Genomic DNA, 17,577 nt, shown 5'->3' with positions numbered 1-17,577 from the left:
GCAAGAAAATTGTACGCGTTCTCTTGTCGAATAATGAAAGAAGAATCAGTGAATTTTATTAAATTTACCAGAAGCTTGCGAGGATGTTATTGTTTATGGAAGCGAGGTTTTCGCCGGTATCAGAAATTCGCGAAGAGGTATTTAAGTGGCGTGGGATCTTCGCGTTTTTCCCCGGGACACCTACGCCTCGCGTGCATTCGACAGGAAAAGATGCTGAGCCAGCCTTTACGTAATGGAACGATCTTTTTCAGCGCTCCGACGTGTCCTTTGAAACGTCGACACTCGGCCAGAAAACACGCGAATGACCAGTCCTCGATCGTCCCCCGTCCCAGTCCCGCGTCTACACCATTGTGCGATCGCCGACTTCGTTACCGTTCCGCTCTATCTTCGCCACGGTTTCGAAGCCGGAGGAACCGACCCGGCTGTATCGAATTTCACCGTGCATCACGAGTCGATGGTATCGCGCGTACCGAAGGATCCCGCAGAATGACCGTAAGTACTTTCCGCGGAAACAGAGAAACTCGTTTGCCGCGGGCTTTGCGCTCCGCGGTACAGAAACATCGGCGAACTTGGCTTCGGTCTCTTAATCGTTTCTTACCGATCGATATTTTCTCAGCGATAGAAGCATTAAGAAACTCTGCCTCGGTCTGCAAAGCGTTTTTCAGCGATCGATCCTTGCGAAGCGTTTTCTCGGCTAAAATATTAAATCGTAGTGCATTGGATTGATTGCTTCTGATTATATAGCTTCTGTAATAGGGTGAGGATGTCTGATTGATTTCTAGATCATAGTTATTGTTTCTAATATTTTTTTAAAAGTTGACTTTCTTTAGATTGCTCTTTTATTAAAGATAACTGCAAGTTGAAATATTAAAATATGTGTCCTTTTATATTCTATTGAAAATATAGAAATATATTCTATTTCTTCGTAATGAAGGGAATATTTAAAGTTGCTAATGTTTAATGTACATACTTTTTAACATTTCTAATATGACATATTCTTTTGTCTTTCTCTGCACATGAAATATAGAAAATTTCTTTCCTCGGAATAAATTAAATACACTACACACAGTAGTATTTTCAAAAATAATAAAAACACGTCGTTTTTAAAATACTTGTAACACACTTGATCAAATTTTAAGAATTTATGCCAATAATAAGAAGTCAAGAATGAAACACTGCCCGATTTAAATAATCCAATCATTTATCCAAGAATAGTGATAACACCGAGACGAGTATTACTACAGAAAGTTATTCCAGCTAAAATGAAATCTCTCCTCGCCCCGCGCGGACAATTTTCATCCTGAAAGATTCGCTGCCGAGACTCCTATCTCCGTAAAGATTCCATTCCCGTCGCGCTGAGTTTATCGCGCGGAAGCCGCCGAAGAAATTAATCGCTAAACTAGTTAGTTAATTGGAGAAACCAGTAAGACAGATCCGCCGAACGAGTATAATAACGACGGTTTCGTTCGCAGGACCCGACGACCGGCCCAACGACGCTGCAATGGCCGGATTATCTTGTCATCGGTGTAATGCTGTTGATCTCGACCATGATCGGGATCTACTACCGATTCTCCGGCGGCAAGCAACGCACAATGGAGGTTAAGCTCTGGAAAATTAATTTCGCCACGGACGATCGAGTCGCCGGGGTTCCCCCTCTCCCTACCCCCCTCCGATCCAATATCCGCGATAAAACGGGCTTCGATTCGCGGCGCTGCGGCGCACGTTCTTAGATCACCGAGGGGGCCCACGGGCCCGATCTTTCACCGGGTATCGCGTCGATCGATCTCGGCCGGCCGATAAATATTGCTATCGACACAAATTGCCAACTATCCCGGCCGCTATTAATTTATCGGGTTACCCCGGAGCCGGAGCCGGAGCCGGCGCGACGATCGAGGAAATCGTTATTACGATTTCCAGGCTGCGCCGCGCGCCGCGGAAAGTGTCTGCTCACACTTCAATCAACCCGGATAATAACAATGCCCGGGATTGGATCGGAGGGGGGACTCCGCTGTTCGAACGGGGTAGAGATCGATTCGCGATACTGTTAGGCGCTCGACACGTGCTTTAACACCTTGTCCGGCATTGTCCGCGCCGGCGAACACCTTGACGTGCCGCGGACACCTCGAGCCCCGCGAGAAAAATTAAACGAGGCCGGTTAACGTCCGACGGTTTCTCCGTGGATGATCGTTTTCAATTATTGCTCTCTGTCGAATTTAATTAACGATGATACTTTTAATATCTATCTACCAAACGTGAACTTTGTTTCCTTATTTTCAAAGATAATACCGTGTTCTCTTGTGATCTATATTTTAAGATCAAAGTTAAAAGAACTATATGGATTTTAAATAGTTAATACTATTATTAAATTAAATATTAAAAAATAATATGAAAATATTAAATTTAATATTCAAATATTTTATTCTTATTTATTATGGGTCTAGGTCGCAACGAACGCGGAATGAAGAAATTTAGAGGAATGTGGAACGTACGCAACGCGTGTCGTGTCCGGTGACGTTACAAATGAGGTTGTAAGACGGCCTTCTGCATGTTGTGTCATGTTATTTTACAATCGTAGCCGCTGGAAAAAAATCGATTTCATGGGTGCGGCATTTAGCAGAGAAACGAATGGGAGCGGATTAAAGCGGTAGCGAAATCAAAGGGAAATAAGGATGCCGAAATACCAACTGCGATTTATTGAAATTATTAATAAAATCCGACTACTGTTCTCACTCGGACAATTTTTATTTAACATTAATATCCGCAGTGTAATTAATAAAATCACAAAAGCAGCAATAATTCTGTAAAGAAAATATCAGCGATATTAATATTGGAAAATATGAATAAATTTAAAAATAGCATCACAATATTTACAATGCAATTCTTAGCTGCGAATTATACATTTTTACGGATTATTGAAAATCATCGAACAGCGGATATCCCTGCGAGAAATTGTCGAGGTAAATATGGAAATGTTTAAGCTCCGAGCGGAGATTGAACGGTGACAGAGCACGGTTAATATTTATTTAAAAAATGGTCCACGTGAATAACATCGATTTGCACACAATCAATCGACGTAGTTTCAGATGGGTTTATAGATATCGCTGACATTACAATTGTTGCAGGAATACTTCGTGGCAGATCGATCAGTAGGCGTATTCACCCTGTCAATAGGACTATCGGTGTCGTTCGTGTCAGGGATCGCGATGCTCGGATTCGCCGCGGAGACTTATGCCAACGGGATAATATTCCTGATGCTTTGCACCGGTTTCGTCGCCGGTATACCGCTGATCATAAAGTTCTATCTACCTGTTTTCATTAAGAGCAACACGCTAAGCGTTTACGAGGTAAGTTCTGCCACTTACTTAATAATAAATCATGTCTTAATAATAAATCGTATCTTAATAAAAAATCATATCTTAATAATAAAGCATATCTTAATAATAAATTCTAGTAACACATACATTTTTACTAACAAATTTGCACTCGATTGCAAATACTCGAGTATCTCTGAGGCATCACTAGAAATTGTTGTACCACGTTACTAAATAATCTTCACGCCGTCACGTTTATTTATATTTAACAGACTGATAGAAGAGTAACTCTACGAACTGGAAGATTTTATATGCGTAAACAGTTCTAACGCGCGTAAAATGAAAATAGCGTAGCATAGAAAGACGATCTTGGCTTTAGAGTTGTAACGGCTCCGAGCGCAAAGGGTTAATAGCTCGTCAGCTTCGTGAAAATTTATTGTCCGTTTTATTGGAAACATCGACAATGTTATCGCTGCGAATTTTATGCATTCGTAAATAAACCGTCGATCGTTGCGGAAAGTTTGATTGTAAGATGCAGGAGACAGACATTTATTTTCCACATTAGTGGTTTTATTAATTATAAAATATCATCGGATAGACAAGTCCATCGATAATCGCTGTTTTATCTATTTTATATTCCAGTACTTGGAGAAACGGTTCGGACCCTCGGCCAGGGTAACGACAAGCATCGCGAACACCATACACTTGTTGTTGTACACCTCGATCGCCACTTTCGCGCCTGCGTTAGCTTTGGAGGCGACCACTGGAATTTCCGGGAGCATGAGCATCCTGATCATCGGAAGCATCTGCACGTTCTACTCGACACTGGGCGGCATCAAAGCCGTCCTGATCACTGACATTCTCCAGGCGGTGCTCATCATCCTCGGCATGTTTTGCGTCATTATAGTAGCGCTCGGCGATATCGACGGCGGAATCGACGGTGCCTGGACCATCGCCTCTCGCTTCGGTCGTCTGAAATTCTTCGAGTAAGCGCCACCGCGAATCCGGAGAATCGGCGCGCTGTGACTGATCGGGATACAGTTTCAGGCTTGATCCGACTGTGCGGCACACTACGTGGAACCTGCTACTCAGCGGCGCGTGCATGAGTCTGCATATGCACGGCGTCAGCCAGGTCCAGGTGCAGCGATTCCTCACTGCGAAGTACGTATATTGCGTGTTGCTGAAAAGACGGCAGAACTTTTGTCGAAGAGCATCCCCATCGGGATGGGAGACATGGTACGAGATGGGTGCTTGTCTGATAAGAGCAAGAGAGAGAGAGAGATGACTAGTTAGCTAGTTAACTAGATAAATGAACAAGTAGATAGGTAGATAAATGTACAAAGTGTGGAGAAAATTCTGCGTATACTATACTATACTATATAATACTGTATATATTATACTGTAATATATAATATTGTATACAATATAGTATAATATATTATACTGTATACACTATATTATACTATATATAGTACTGTATACACTATACTATACTATATAATACTGTATACGCTATACTATACAATATAATACTGTATACACTATACTATACTATATAATACTGTATACACTATACTATACTATATAATACTGTATACATTATACTATACTATATAATACTGTATACACTATACTATATCATATAATACTGTATATACTATACTATACACCTTCTTCTTTCTGCAAATGTTCAATGTCCATTTTATATTTTAAATTATTCCTGCTTCTTTCGCTTCTATCATCGCTACAGTATTTTTTATTCAACGACAGTATAAAACACTGTTACGTTCTTACGAATTTAGGGATTTGAAGACAGCAACCTACTCCTTAATAGTCTGCGCGATGCTGATCACGTTCATGATGAGCCTGACATCGATCTGCGGCGTGATCCTGTTCGTGGTCTACGAGGACTGCGACCCGGTCACGTCCGGCAAGATCTCGACCTTCGACAAGATCGTGCCGTACTTCGCGGTGGACAAAATGCTCGCCTATCCAGGCACCACCGGGCTACTGATCGCCGGGATTTTCAGCGCCACCTTGAGCACAATATCCGCCACAATCAATTCCCTGGCGGTGATCACGCTCGAGGACTACCTGAAGCCGTTGTACCGCAGGATGGGCCTCGAGCTGACGAGCGAAAGAGCGACGCTGTTCGGGAAACTACTGGCGCTAAGCTACGGGGCGATATCCATTGGCTTCGCCTTCGTCTGCAAAGCCATGGGATCCGGGCTAATCACGTTGGTTCTCGCGCTGATGGGAATAGTGGGTGGACCGGTCGTCGGTGTCTTCACTCTGGGAATGTTCACCGAGTCTGCGAACGAGATGGGAACCATCCTCGGACAGATATTCGCGTTCATTCCAGTGGTTCTGTTGTCCAGCGGCGCCTCCAATAAAATTACGAACCTGCCGTTGCACGTGGACGGCTGTGACAATAGTACTATCATCGATTATAGCGAGACGACCACGATGTCTTGGATTCAGTAAGTTTGTTTCCAGTTTTTGGTAGCTCGAAGTTGCACGGTTTCTAAGAGCTCGTTGAACGTAGCGGTACTGGACGTTGCCCTCTGGGGCACTGGGTCGGTCCAAGCCACGCCTTCTCCGCGTTGGCCACGCCCACTCGAGGCATTTTATGCAGAGAAAGCGAGATAAACAGTCTAGATCTTCGACAAAGATTCTTAATGACTTTTGGAACGCTCTTGAGTTATTAAAATAGTTTTATAATATTTTTATACGATCGCGTAACAACCGCTGTCTAGCCAGGTTCCAGTTTGAACCGTATCCAGTCTCGAAAGGAATACGATAAACTCGACACGCAGGAAAATGCGAACAATTTCTCCGACCAATGTTTTCATGGGAAATGGCCTGTCGCTCGAACTTTTCCCCGGGATTTACGGTCGGTATCTTAGCAGATTTTTCCATCGGCCGTGCTAATCGCGTTGATAAATGTTGCGCCGGATCGGGTTCCTTTCGAAACGGGGAAACCCATACTGGTCGGCGACCGATTCAGTATAGGAGCGGTCCCCGGTGTAAAAATCGAGGAAAAAGTCGGGCCGAAAGAAAGAAAGTCGGTGAAACGTTTCGGGGCGCCGAGAGAGCCGGAGATTCTACGCGTCGATAGGATTTTCGACCGGGGGGCCCGGGGACTCTGCGGGTATAGTAATCGATGCCGGAGCGGGCCGCAGCCAGCAAATTTATCGGAAACGGATGATTTCTACGGACGATAAAGGCGCGCGCGGCGCGCGGATTTGTAATTGGAATATAAATTACGGCCGGCTCGTTCTAGGATACGTTATCATCTTTTTAATGCGTTCTCTACGATAGCATGGGCGTGGTGGTGTTGATCCCGCGGTAGCAATAATCTGTTAGGAGACCGTGATTGCTGCCTCTCCCCTCCCCACCCTTCGATTTCTTTCGGCGTGCTCGCTTTCTCGTAAACGATAAAACTTACTTATTCATCGTTTCCCACGATGCTCGCTAATTGCCACGTTAATAAACCGTGATTACAGCTTCCTTGAAAATCGAACCAGCGTTCCACTATCGCCGGGGCTTTCTCCGTCGGGCCGTGCGCCACGTCGCAATCACACTTTTCACATTCTTGAAGGAATTTTCCACGTAATGAGCGCCACGCGAAACGGTTGTTCCGCGGTTTCGTAAATTAGGATACGATCGCGGTCGTAGCCACGATTTATTTTCCTCTTACGTTTCGCCGAGACTTTTATGTTAGACATTGTTGGAGAACGAGCTCGAACTGCGATTGCCTTGTTCGAATAGTTCTCAAGATGTCCAAGCCAATGATTTTTAGAATGAATGTTTAAACTGGAAGTGTCGATGCAATTGTGCCATTTTTAAATTTTTCGAGACTTCTGGGACAAGAATTTGTAAAAAGATATTGTATTTGAAAATATGCAAACAATTATATTTTTTAAGATTCCTATCACAGAACATTTTAATAACAATGCTCGAATTAAAAGTGCACAAGCAATTACGCTGCTTTCGTATTTTTCGAAACTTTTAAGACAAAAATAATTATAAAAAAAGTAATTTCAACTGAAAATGTTTAACCACTTCTATTGTTCATACATCTCTCAAGATATCTATGACGATATTATTTTAAAAAGAATTGTTGATCACCTAGCGTATCACATAAGCAAAGACTTCCGCAGCATTTTTCATAAATAAAATCGAGGTGCGAAGCGTTAATTAGTCCTTATTTTGCAGACCACCGGAGGAAGCCGAGGTGCCCTACGTGTACCGCCTCTCGTACACGCTATACCTTCCCATCGGTATGATGTCGAGCGTGCTCATGGGCTACACCATAAGTCTGATTATCAACAAGTTCTTCCCGAAGTACTCGCGCGAGCCTGATCCTGATCTACTCATCCCCTACCTAGCGGAGAGGATCAAACGGAGAAAGGAGGACGTTAGCAAGTCTACCAATAGCCAACTGTTCATACTACAATATAGAGAACCCAACGAGAATCATGATAAAGGATCTTAGAAGAATGTCAATCGTGTAAGTCATTTCATTTTCAACCTCGCGCTGTTCAAATTTTTGCAACATCGAAATGGATGTTACATGTATATGAGTGGGCTGGAATCATGTCATTGTTTATCGAGAAAACATATTGTTAAAATAATTTTGAGATAAGTGAATTCATGGCGACATTATGATTTATTCCAAAACTCTTTTTAACATTTTGGCGTGTATAGTTGTATACTATAATTAGGGAGCTATTTTTGACGAGTATATTCGTCATACATAAAAAGTAGTTGCAATTTGCTGATTAAATTTTAGTGTAGCCTAGAACAAATTCGTAAATCCTAAAATGTTTAGGATATTCTTTCATCCTGAGGAAATAAAATGAACAAATAAGAAACTAAAAATAATCATTATGAAATAACTGTACATAATATGAACTACATATACTACAGTTACGCTATCTATAGTATGCTTCATTAGTGATCTCTATATTCCTAACTTTTTGCGAAACAGTACAGTTAAATATATTTAATTTTTACAAAAAAGCTATTTACTTATTAAACCATAAATAAATTCTTTCAAAAGAGACTTCCGTCACCATGATTCCAGCACACTAATACAATACCAATCAATTCGATCTCGAACTCGCCACAACTTCGAAACGCCAGGATCAAAAAAGTCCCGCATCCGGCCAGATGGTCCCTATCATAATTGCAACCATAGACTGGCAATTACATCAATTCCGCGCTGAAACGATCGCATACCTTCGCGCGCGGCAGCAATCTCCCCGTAGCCGATTAAAGATTTAATTAGCAAATGAGCGTACACGATGTCGTCGTTAATCGTACACTCTCACCGATTCCATTAGCATCCGTAGGAGCCGGCGCGATAACTCAGCGCAGGTGACACAGGATGCTGTGCAACCAGTTTCTCAAATTCGCTGATCTTCTTTCGCGCGACTTCTTTCGCGGGAGCGTCGTCGCGAACACCTACCAACGTTGTTAAAACACGCGGAGGCGATTGAAACGGCCAGTTTGCAACACCAATCGAAAATCGCGTCGGCCCAAGTAGCGTCGATTGCCGGAAAAAGGAAATGAACTATCGCGCCAGCACTCCGCCATGTGGGTCAGAGACGGTACGCCGCGTGGCTCGCCGAAAATTGGCGCGACTTATCTGACGCGATCGTGCGAGCCGCAGGCGTGAACGCTAACCGGGCTTAATTAGACCTGATTCGTGCGATCGCGCCTCGCTCGAGCGTCGCTGAAAAGACACGCGATGTTACAGTAATAATTGATCCTTTCATCCCGATCGACCCAATTGAACTCCCCGAACGGCCGTGGCGAGAAAAAAAAAATCGACCGCCATTATTGCCGGGACCGGTAACGGTCGCGCGCATTGTTTGCGGAACCGGAACTGCAGTAATTTATCGCGCGTAATTGTCTCGGCTCCCGGCCAGTGGGAACACGGCTTTATAATTCGTTTAATTGCAGTTCGCTCGTTGGCGAACGCGCCCGCCGAATTTCGTCGCGTGAATTGGGGATAAATTCCGGGAGGGGGTGGAGAAAAAAAACGGACGTTGACGATCGCCGGGAATTAAAAGGCGGCGTTGTCGTTACCGGGCCTGGGAAATTATGGCGACATTTTTAATCGGCTCGAAACAGACGATCCATTTCCCATGGCGCCGGGGCCGCCAGCTATTCCGCGCCATCGATCTCTCTCGACTTTTTTGGGCGTGGCCGAGGACCGGCACACTTGTCCGCGATCGCACGGAACCACCCCCCGCGCGATTCAGGAACGGTTCCTTTCACAAAAAGTCGTCGGAGGTTCGATCATCTAACGATCTCTTTAATCGCTGTTGGCTTTAGCCGACAATGTTTCGTCGATGGTTATGATTCTTATATGTAGGTTGTGAAATAAAAATTAATCCTTTTGTAGATCGTATTCATTCTTTTGCGATCGACACTTTTGTAAATGAAAGTAGAGCGTCGTCTTTTTAATTTTTAAATGTTGCATGGATTTGTATATTTATTTTAATTTTATTATTATTAATTTTAGTTTATGTAAATTGTTAATAATATAGAATTTACTGAGAGGAATGGAGCTTGTATAAAAGACTTTAAGTAGTGTAAAAATAAGCGCTATTTCTTGAACTATTATTATATAACTACAACAAATTATAGAATTTTTGGAATAAGATATACAGTTTTGATATCATTCCTGTATTTATATTAGTCCATAAAGGATTAAAAGATGACGTAGAATTTTTAATTTTAATTTAATATATGTATTTCGTGTATCAAGTAAATTTTAATATTAATAAGTGATTTGAAAAAGCGTTAATTTTATTTGCGAAAAGGTTTCTCTGCAGCAATAGAAATGTGGTAAATAAAATATTCATCACTGTTTTAAAAGATGAGAGTCAAATTTAAAATATTTTACGTTTAATCTACACGCTTCATTATAAATACATTAAATTTATATTATAACAATTATCTGTCTGCGAGTTTTACAAATTTCTATGCAAAATTAATTAATCCAATTATAAAACAGAGAGCATAGGAAGAACCTTAAAGCACCTTCATATAATTTAAGAATTATATGAATTATTAAAATAAATTATTAAAAAGTTCTACGTAACCTCTTTTTATCACAGTGCACTTAGAATATTTTTATTTTGCATAAAAAGTCACAGTCCAGTAATAATTAAAGCTCGATACATTTTAGAGGACGGAATTTAAAAATAAAAATTTTGGGAGAAGCTGCGCGGTTCCCCTTGGCCACGTGATGACTGTGTCGACGCCGGCACACCCATAAAAGGTTCGTAAAAAAAGGGAACCCGTGAGAACGTGACTGTTCACGCAATATCCGATACGGTGTTTAAACAGACCCCTATTCTAGCTCGTTAACGCGATTAAGGGATACGTTTTCGTGTGGGGGCGAAACTGCCTATATCTATATTACATCGTCGGAAGAATACTCGGAAGATTTTGACAAGCTCTGTCAAAACGACTCAAGTGTTCCAATAAGAACAGAATTAAGCATTCGCTCGAATCGTTTCGAATAAACCCTTAAATATTTATCCAGGATCATTTTACAAAGTAATTCCTTTTAGTCGAATTTCTTATTTGACCAACGATGATTAGTTATAAATTGTTCTAGCTGTCTATTTGAATAAGGAATCATTTTACAAATAAATTATTTTACGAATCAATTTTTATTGGAAGAAAATCTTGTTGGGATAAATTTTTATCTAGATTAATTTCTACACGATTGAATATTTATTATACAGTGTCGAAATAAATTTAATTGTTTCTATTTCTTATTCGAATAAAATTTTGTCCAAGTCTGCCTCAAAGTAACATTATATTATATGTTATTACAATATTATATATTGTATTATGATATTATTATAATATTAGATATTGTATCATGATATTATTATAGCATTATATATTACATTATAATATTATTACACAATTTTAATACTTATTGTATTATTTTACTATTACAATATTATGTTTGATATTATCATTATAAAATAATATTATATATTATAATCTTTCAACTCACAATCGCTATGGTTCTCAAGCTACACTTATGAGAAATTTATTCAGTGATAGTGTCACTTAAAATAAATCCTACAATAAAAATCTCCGAACATCTGAATAAAAATATTAACGTTACTCATATAAAATAATATAAAATAGTCATTCCCAGTAATTTCTAACCACAGTATTAAGCACTGTCGTCGTATTCGGAAGATCCTCCAGCGGCGCGAGCACCGAGAGCACCAGTCACTGTCATCCGCAGGGTTCATAAACAGCGAGAGAAGGAACGGCCCCCTCTCGATCATGCGGATATCCGCGGCGATGCCGACGGGAACTGGTCGCCGGGTCCGTCGGGTTCGTCCAGGAGAAAGGTCTCGCCTGGCGACAATTAGCCATTCCGTAGACCCCGTGGTCTCCGCAACTTCTGTATATTCATCGTGGGAGGGAGATTTACAACGTCCAGGAAGCGTGTAAACCCGATGCCCGGTGATCTCGTGTGATCTCTACGAGCGCGGCGAATGCTGTTCCCCGATGGGAAACACAGGCCCCGCGCGCCGGGCCAGGAGCTTCTCTCGTGATCGAACCGTGCAATTAAGTTTCGTGGAAGCGACGTCCCGATACGTAAATAACGTGTTTTATGACGCCGTGGACGCCGGCGAATAAGCGGCCGTCGCTCCGGACACTTGTAAATCATTGGTTCGTTACGTGGGATTAAATCCGGCCGGACCTTTTCAGCGATTTAAATTATGCGCGCCTGTCGTCTTATTTCTTTGTCCGGATTCGAGCGCGCCGCGTGGCGACCCTTTGCTACGGTCGGCGAGGAAAAAAGTGCCGTTTTTCGGCACCTCGTGCCGTCAGTCGTTTCGATATCATATTCGCGATTTAATGTTCAATATTTTATCCTCGTCTGCGACAAAATTTCATCCTTCGGTGGACCGTGTTCGCCTTTGAATAAAATTATCCTTTTACGCGTCGAATTCACTTATCTGTGATAATCTTTTTAGCGAAAGTTGTGTACAATTTAAAATTTAAGAGACACACTATAAATAATTGTAGGTAATTTATGAAAATTCTATTCGTCAATAAGTTCGTATTAAAATTTTAATAAGATTTAGAATAATTTGATTCGCGTAAATGTGAGTATAATGTTCAAACAGATTAATTTACAATATAATAACGTATATGTAATTTGCAATGGGATTAATTACGCTAAAATAGATTGCCAAATTCTGTAGCTGTCTCAGAAAAGTCCTTTATCCGAATTCCATCGAAAAAGAGAAACATCGATTACATTAAGACGTTTAATGTTTGAGCAATTTGCTGCGACAACGACGACTCATCGAACCTGTTGCGTCGAACAACATTTATTTAGCACTTTTCCTGGTGCGGGCAAGTGTTTGCCCAGCTCGAGAAGGCCGCGGGGAAGTTAGACAAACAGGAATCGACAGGGTTCTGGTCCCGGGAACGAGCCGGATAAATGTTGTAGAATTTTCAAGAGATACTCCACGGCGAAAATAATTTGAAAGTTTCACAGTGTCGGTGGACGGCTGCGAGGGGCTTTGCCGGTCGGCGCGCAAGATGCACCGGTTCATCCGTTGCGTGACCACGGCTGTAAACGGTGCCGAACAATGCGCGCCGATCGGGGCCGATACATCGAACACCTCCCGGTGTAACGACCGCGCCGACAAAGTACGAACAAATGCGCCGACGAATAAGCGCGGGAGGGCAATAAGATCGCGGCAGATGGAAGTATCAGCTGCACAGCCAGGGGCGGATCGTTGACCACCATCGTGGCTCTCTCCGCCTTTCGTACTACACCCGATCACGACGTCAACCGAGCAGCACCGATTTCTTACGCTCCGCGGCGTTTTCTGGGCCCGCAGCTGGGGACAGTTTCAAAAGAAACTACGGTCTACCGATGCGTCCGGATCCTCGTTAACTACTTGGATAGGTTCATCTATTTTTCAGATCAATTTTCTATGGTTTTTATGGATCGCGTCGAGTGCAGATTCTCTTGACAAGTTGCTCCGGAATTAGTCTAACGTGCGCGAAATTTATGGATAAATGAAATAGGATTTTAAGTAGTATTTTAATAAATAGTAGTTTAAAATAGTATTTTAATAAATAGTAGTTTAAAATAGTATTTTAATAAATAGTAGTTTAAAATAGTATTTTAATAAATAGTAGTTTAAAATGGTTTTTTAATAAATAGTGTTTTAAATAGTATTTTAAATAAGATTTTAAATAGTATTTTAATAAATAGTATCCTAAATAGTATTTTAAATAGTATTTAAATGAACAGTATTTTAAAATATGGAATGAGTATGTAGAAAAATGTAGAAGAAGTATTTTTGTTGTAAACTGTAAAGTCGAGATTTCTTTATGAAGTGTATACACGTCATCCGCAGCTGAGAGGTTAACAGAAGTCTTGCATTAGTATACTTGACGTAACAATTTCTCTCCACTTCTTGGAAGTCGTATTTAATTTAAAATAAAATTAAATTTGTATTGTTTCGTCTATAAGAACACAAATTAGTATTAAAAATCAAATAGAAGATGGACAAGTTTTATTTGTGAAAGAAATAATTTTCTTATGAAAGAGTTCGTGAAAAATAGGTAATTGTTTCAAAAGGACATATACTTCGAAATTTTAGTTAAATTATTCCTTAAAAAAATTATAATAGAGAAAATGAAATATATATAGCTCAAATATAACAATTGATTGAGATGCTGGATAATCAATAGATAATTAATAAAAAATCAACTACTTTACTATGAATACAAAAATGAGTAGGACAAATATAAAATTATAAATTTATCAGAAAAATTTCAGAATACTGTTACGCTATTTTCAACTTATAATAATTATGAAAAAATAAAAGACATTTTCAATTAATTCAAATTTCTTCCAATCAACTAAAACAATTTTTATTTTGCATAAAGAACTATTCTCCAATAATCACAATAACTAGCACCCTCTCAAAAACACTGTCTAATTAAAACATACACAAAACTAGTACAAACTCCACATATATAATTTCAAAAATCTCTTAAACGTTTCCAACACCAATCCCACACAAAATCTACAAAGTCGCTTTCCCTTCTCAAACTAAAAAAATCCACAAACTCAGTGGATTTGACACTGAGAATTCTCGTTGCAGAAAACGCATTCGACTTTCCCCCGCGCGGAAAACTTCGCGCAAAGTGGCCGGCATAGAAATTCCAATTTTTCCAAACGTCAACGGCACAGAAAATCGTGGACGTATCGAAAGTTCCGCGGTGAATTCGCGACAAGCGTGACAAACAATTAACCGGCACGCGCAGGCGAGTCGCCGCAAAAAGCCGCGGTCGGCTGGATTTCTGGGATCGGCGAGGGTTTTCCCGGGCGGCGTGGCTCGTTGAAAGCGTTGTTCCGGTCTTCGATCAGCGGCGCGATCGTTAACGCGTGTCAACGCGAAAGAAAGTCCATCACTGTCGAACGGAGGTCCATTGTCTTCGAGTCGGACGGGAACATTGTTGTTTCCTCGGTGGTTCGAGAGGGAAACAGGAGGAACAAAAATCCCCGGGAACGCTCGGAGGTGAAGGAAAAAGGGAAGAAGAAGAAGCGGAGGAGAAGGAGAAGGAGGAAAAGGGTTAGAAGGAGGTTGAGAAGGAGGAGAAGGAGAAAAAGGGTAAGAAAGATAAAAAGGGTAAGATGGAGAAAAGGAGGAAGACGCGAAGGAAGAGTAGGACGAAGAGAGGAGACGACAGAGGGGGGGAAGCAGGAGGAATGCGAAACGCGCGCGAGCAATCGAGCCCTCCAGGATTCCCGTGGTAATCGTGGGCGAGATGGGCCGCAGACCCGTGTGGCTCGTTTCCGTGTCGCGGAGAGCAGCCCGCTGTCAACCGCCGCCACGTGACGACGCCAACACCCATTGGCACGTGCAAATGCGATCGTCACGCCCCGGGGTTAGCTCGCAAAAATTGATCGAACGGGAACGAACCCCGTCTCTGCCGGAGAGACGTATGCATTAGCATCGACAATTCCGGCACCGTGATGCGCAAGACGCTTGTGCATTCGCGATGCAGCTCGCGGACGATGTCGGTGAAACCCGAGGGTGTCACAAATGAGGCTCGCCCGGCAGCTAAATCGATTCTCTCGTTCGATAACATGCTATTCAACTCTATCTCCCTTCCCAATTACCGGCCCCATTTTTCCTAACCCTTTGCATTTCAAATCGTTTCGACTTCAAACACGTTTTCTCCACAGTATTATATTTTGACTTTGTATTGTCAGTAGACTGGAAATTTTATGCATTTATGGAAAAATTAAAATAGTAGAATGTAATGAAGATTAAATTAATTTAGGGGTGTTAATAAATAATTGCATACGTGTTAAAATTGTTGTAGCAGGAATGAATTTTGTATCTGTTGTCTATTTGTCGGAAATAATTTTTATTTTCTGTAATGATTCGCAGTCTCATTAGATTATACAATCTGATCAGGTTATCATGTATAATTGTATAATTTTTCTTATTTCATGGATTTAATGAAGTAATATTTTGCACAATGGTTGTATTTATAATAAATTATAGAATCATTTTCAGTGGTCTGAGAGACGCCATTATTTTTGTTCGGAGTAAATTGACGAAGCAAAATTTGTGCTTGGTATAAATGCGTTTTTACAATTATTAAATTGAATCGTACTTTTAGAAATTCAAACCGGTTCTGCTCAGAGAAGAATTCTAATGAAAATAGTATCAGCTGCTAAATCGTTCAGCTCTAGTTGGTTAGGAATTGTGTTTAGAGTTTCTAATTTATTATGAACACTGAGCTACGAAATGTTGAATGAGAATATTTTGCAACAAAGAAATAGCTTGAGAAAACTAATATAAAAAAGATAGGTGTGTTAATGAATCCTATAAAACTTGTTATAAAAATATACAGATTTATGATGTGTGAAGTCTTAAGTGACAATACTAATGATTAAACCGCGGTCTTTATAAATTCATGACAGCAATGAATAGGTCAAAAGTAACTAAAATTGAACTAACATAATATAGAAAAATTGAAGGATATCACTGAATTATTTTCAATTTATTACGATTATTAAAATAGATATTTTTATCTTTTTATACCTTTTCGCTGACTGGCAACGACAGAGCGATTCCAAGGCATTAAAATAAAGCGATCGACGATCCTCAATTTTCGCGAGGAGTCGGGCCCCGGTGTAGTTTAAATTTAAGAAGAAGAATAGCACTCGGTCGCGGAAATCCCGGCTGGGGGATCGCGGGGAGCCGGATTCCAAGAATAGGACGCGGAAAGTCGATTCAACTCGGATATCAGGGTATTACTTGGGCTCGGATCCTTCGACGGTACCGGTACCCGGTTTCCCGATGGCGGACATTTTTTTTTTCGCCGGCTTCCTGACGTTTCAGTCGGAAGACGCCGAGAAATTCCTGCCGCTTGATTATTTCTAACACGCGCCGGCCCATCGTAATGCGAGACACAGCGACGACGACGAGAGTCGCGCGCGTTCCTCCGGTGATTTTTAATCGGGCCCCGGCCTACGCCCGCGGGCATTAAACACTGCCGGACTGGTTCCTTATCTGATTCCGACGCAATTATTCCTTGCTCGGGGGGTAATTAAGTCCCGATGCAAGCCGGATCGATTTTCATAAGCGCTCGAGCCGGGCCGACCTTCGACATGTCGTTGCGTAATCCCGCGGGTTCCCCGACCCCGGGACCACCTTTGTCTTCCGTTTGCTCTGCAACGTGGACCGTTCAGCCATTGTCCGCGAGCTGGATCATTAATCAATAGTTAAATCTCCGGTAGGAATTCTTTTAGGGCGTCTGCCTTTTGTTATTGTCGTTCTCTTCTTCCACGGGAGTTCGTTAAATCAATTATTATCGATTCCTACGCGTCTCTTTGACTAGTAATAAATCTATTGTATGCCAGAATTAGGACACTTCATAGCATAAACCAAAACCTTCACTGTCACAATCTATTCATTTATCGTCTTTGTATATGTTTTCATAAATTCCATATTTTATTCTTCTTTTCCATTTTTCTTCTTCAGTTTTAGATTTAGAGTTTTATATTTTATCTATCCTTGTACAACTACTACAGTACTATTCTCTATACTATTACTACATATTTTTATTAACTAAGATATAAAAAAGGTATTTATAATTTCACATAGCTGTACATCAATAAATCAATAGAATAAATTCATAAATAAATGGCTACGAAATTAGG

General features: G+C 41.1%; 2 protein-coding genes across 10 annotated transcripts in view; one reads left to right on the top strand and one right to left on the bottom strand.

The window, feature by feature from the left end:
- Positions 1-17,577, bottom strand: part of By (focal adhesion protein tensin) — a 303,833-nt gene that overhangs the window by 244,917 nt on the left and 41,339 nt on the right. The gene's annotated exons all lie outside the window — the stretch shown is intronic.
- Positions 262-17,577, top strand: part of LOC144468132 (putative sodium-dependent multivitamin transporter) — a 34,822-nt gene continuing 17,506 nt past the window's right edge. For 2 of the 4 annotated variants that reach the window (XM_078177350.1, XM_078177352.1), the window contains exons 1-7: positions 262-492; positions 1,473-1,598; positions 3,123-3,344; positions 3,954-4,297; positions 4,353-4,472; positions 5,114-5,791; positions 7,530-7,824. In XM_078177350.1, coding sequence (XP_078033476.1) covers positions 487-492; positions 1,473-1,598; positions 3,123-3,344; positions 3,954-4,297; positions 4,353-4,472; positions 5,114-5,791; positions 7,530-7,809 — 1,776 coding nt within the window. In that variant the 5' untranslated portion in view covers positions 262-486 and the 3' untranslated portion in view covers positions 7,810-7,824. Of the gene's footprint in view, positions 493-1,472; positions 1,599-3,122; positions 3,345-3,953; positions 4,298-4,352; positions 4,473-5,113; positions 5,792-7,529; positions 10,284-11,524; positions 11,848-17,577 lie in introns of those variants that run through there. The other 2 variants (XM_078177351.1, XM_078177353.1) reach the window with 2 other exon arrangements.

This window comes from Augochlora pura, chromosome 3 (genome assembly GCF_028453695.1).
Source record: "Augochlora pura isolate Apur16 chromosome 3, APUR_v2.2.1, whole genome shotgun sequence".
NCBI classification, from domain to species: domain Eukaryota; kingdom Metazoa; phylum Arthropoda; class Insecta; order Hymenoptera; family Halictidae; genus Augochlora; species Augochlora pura.
Note: the sequence above shows the minus strand (reverse complement) of the source record. Positions and strands in the feature narration are given on the sequence as shown.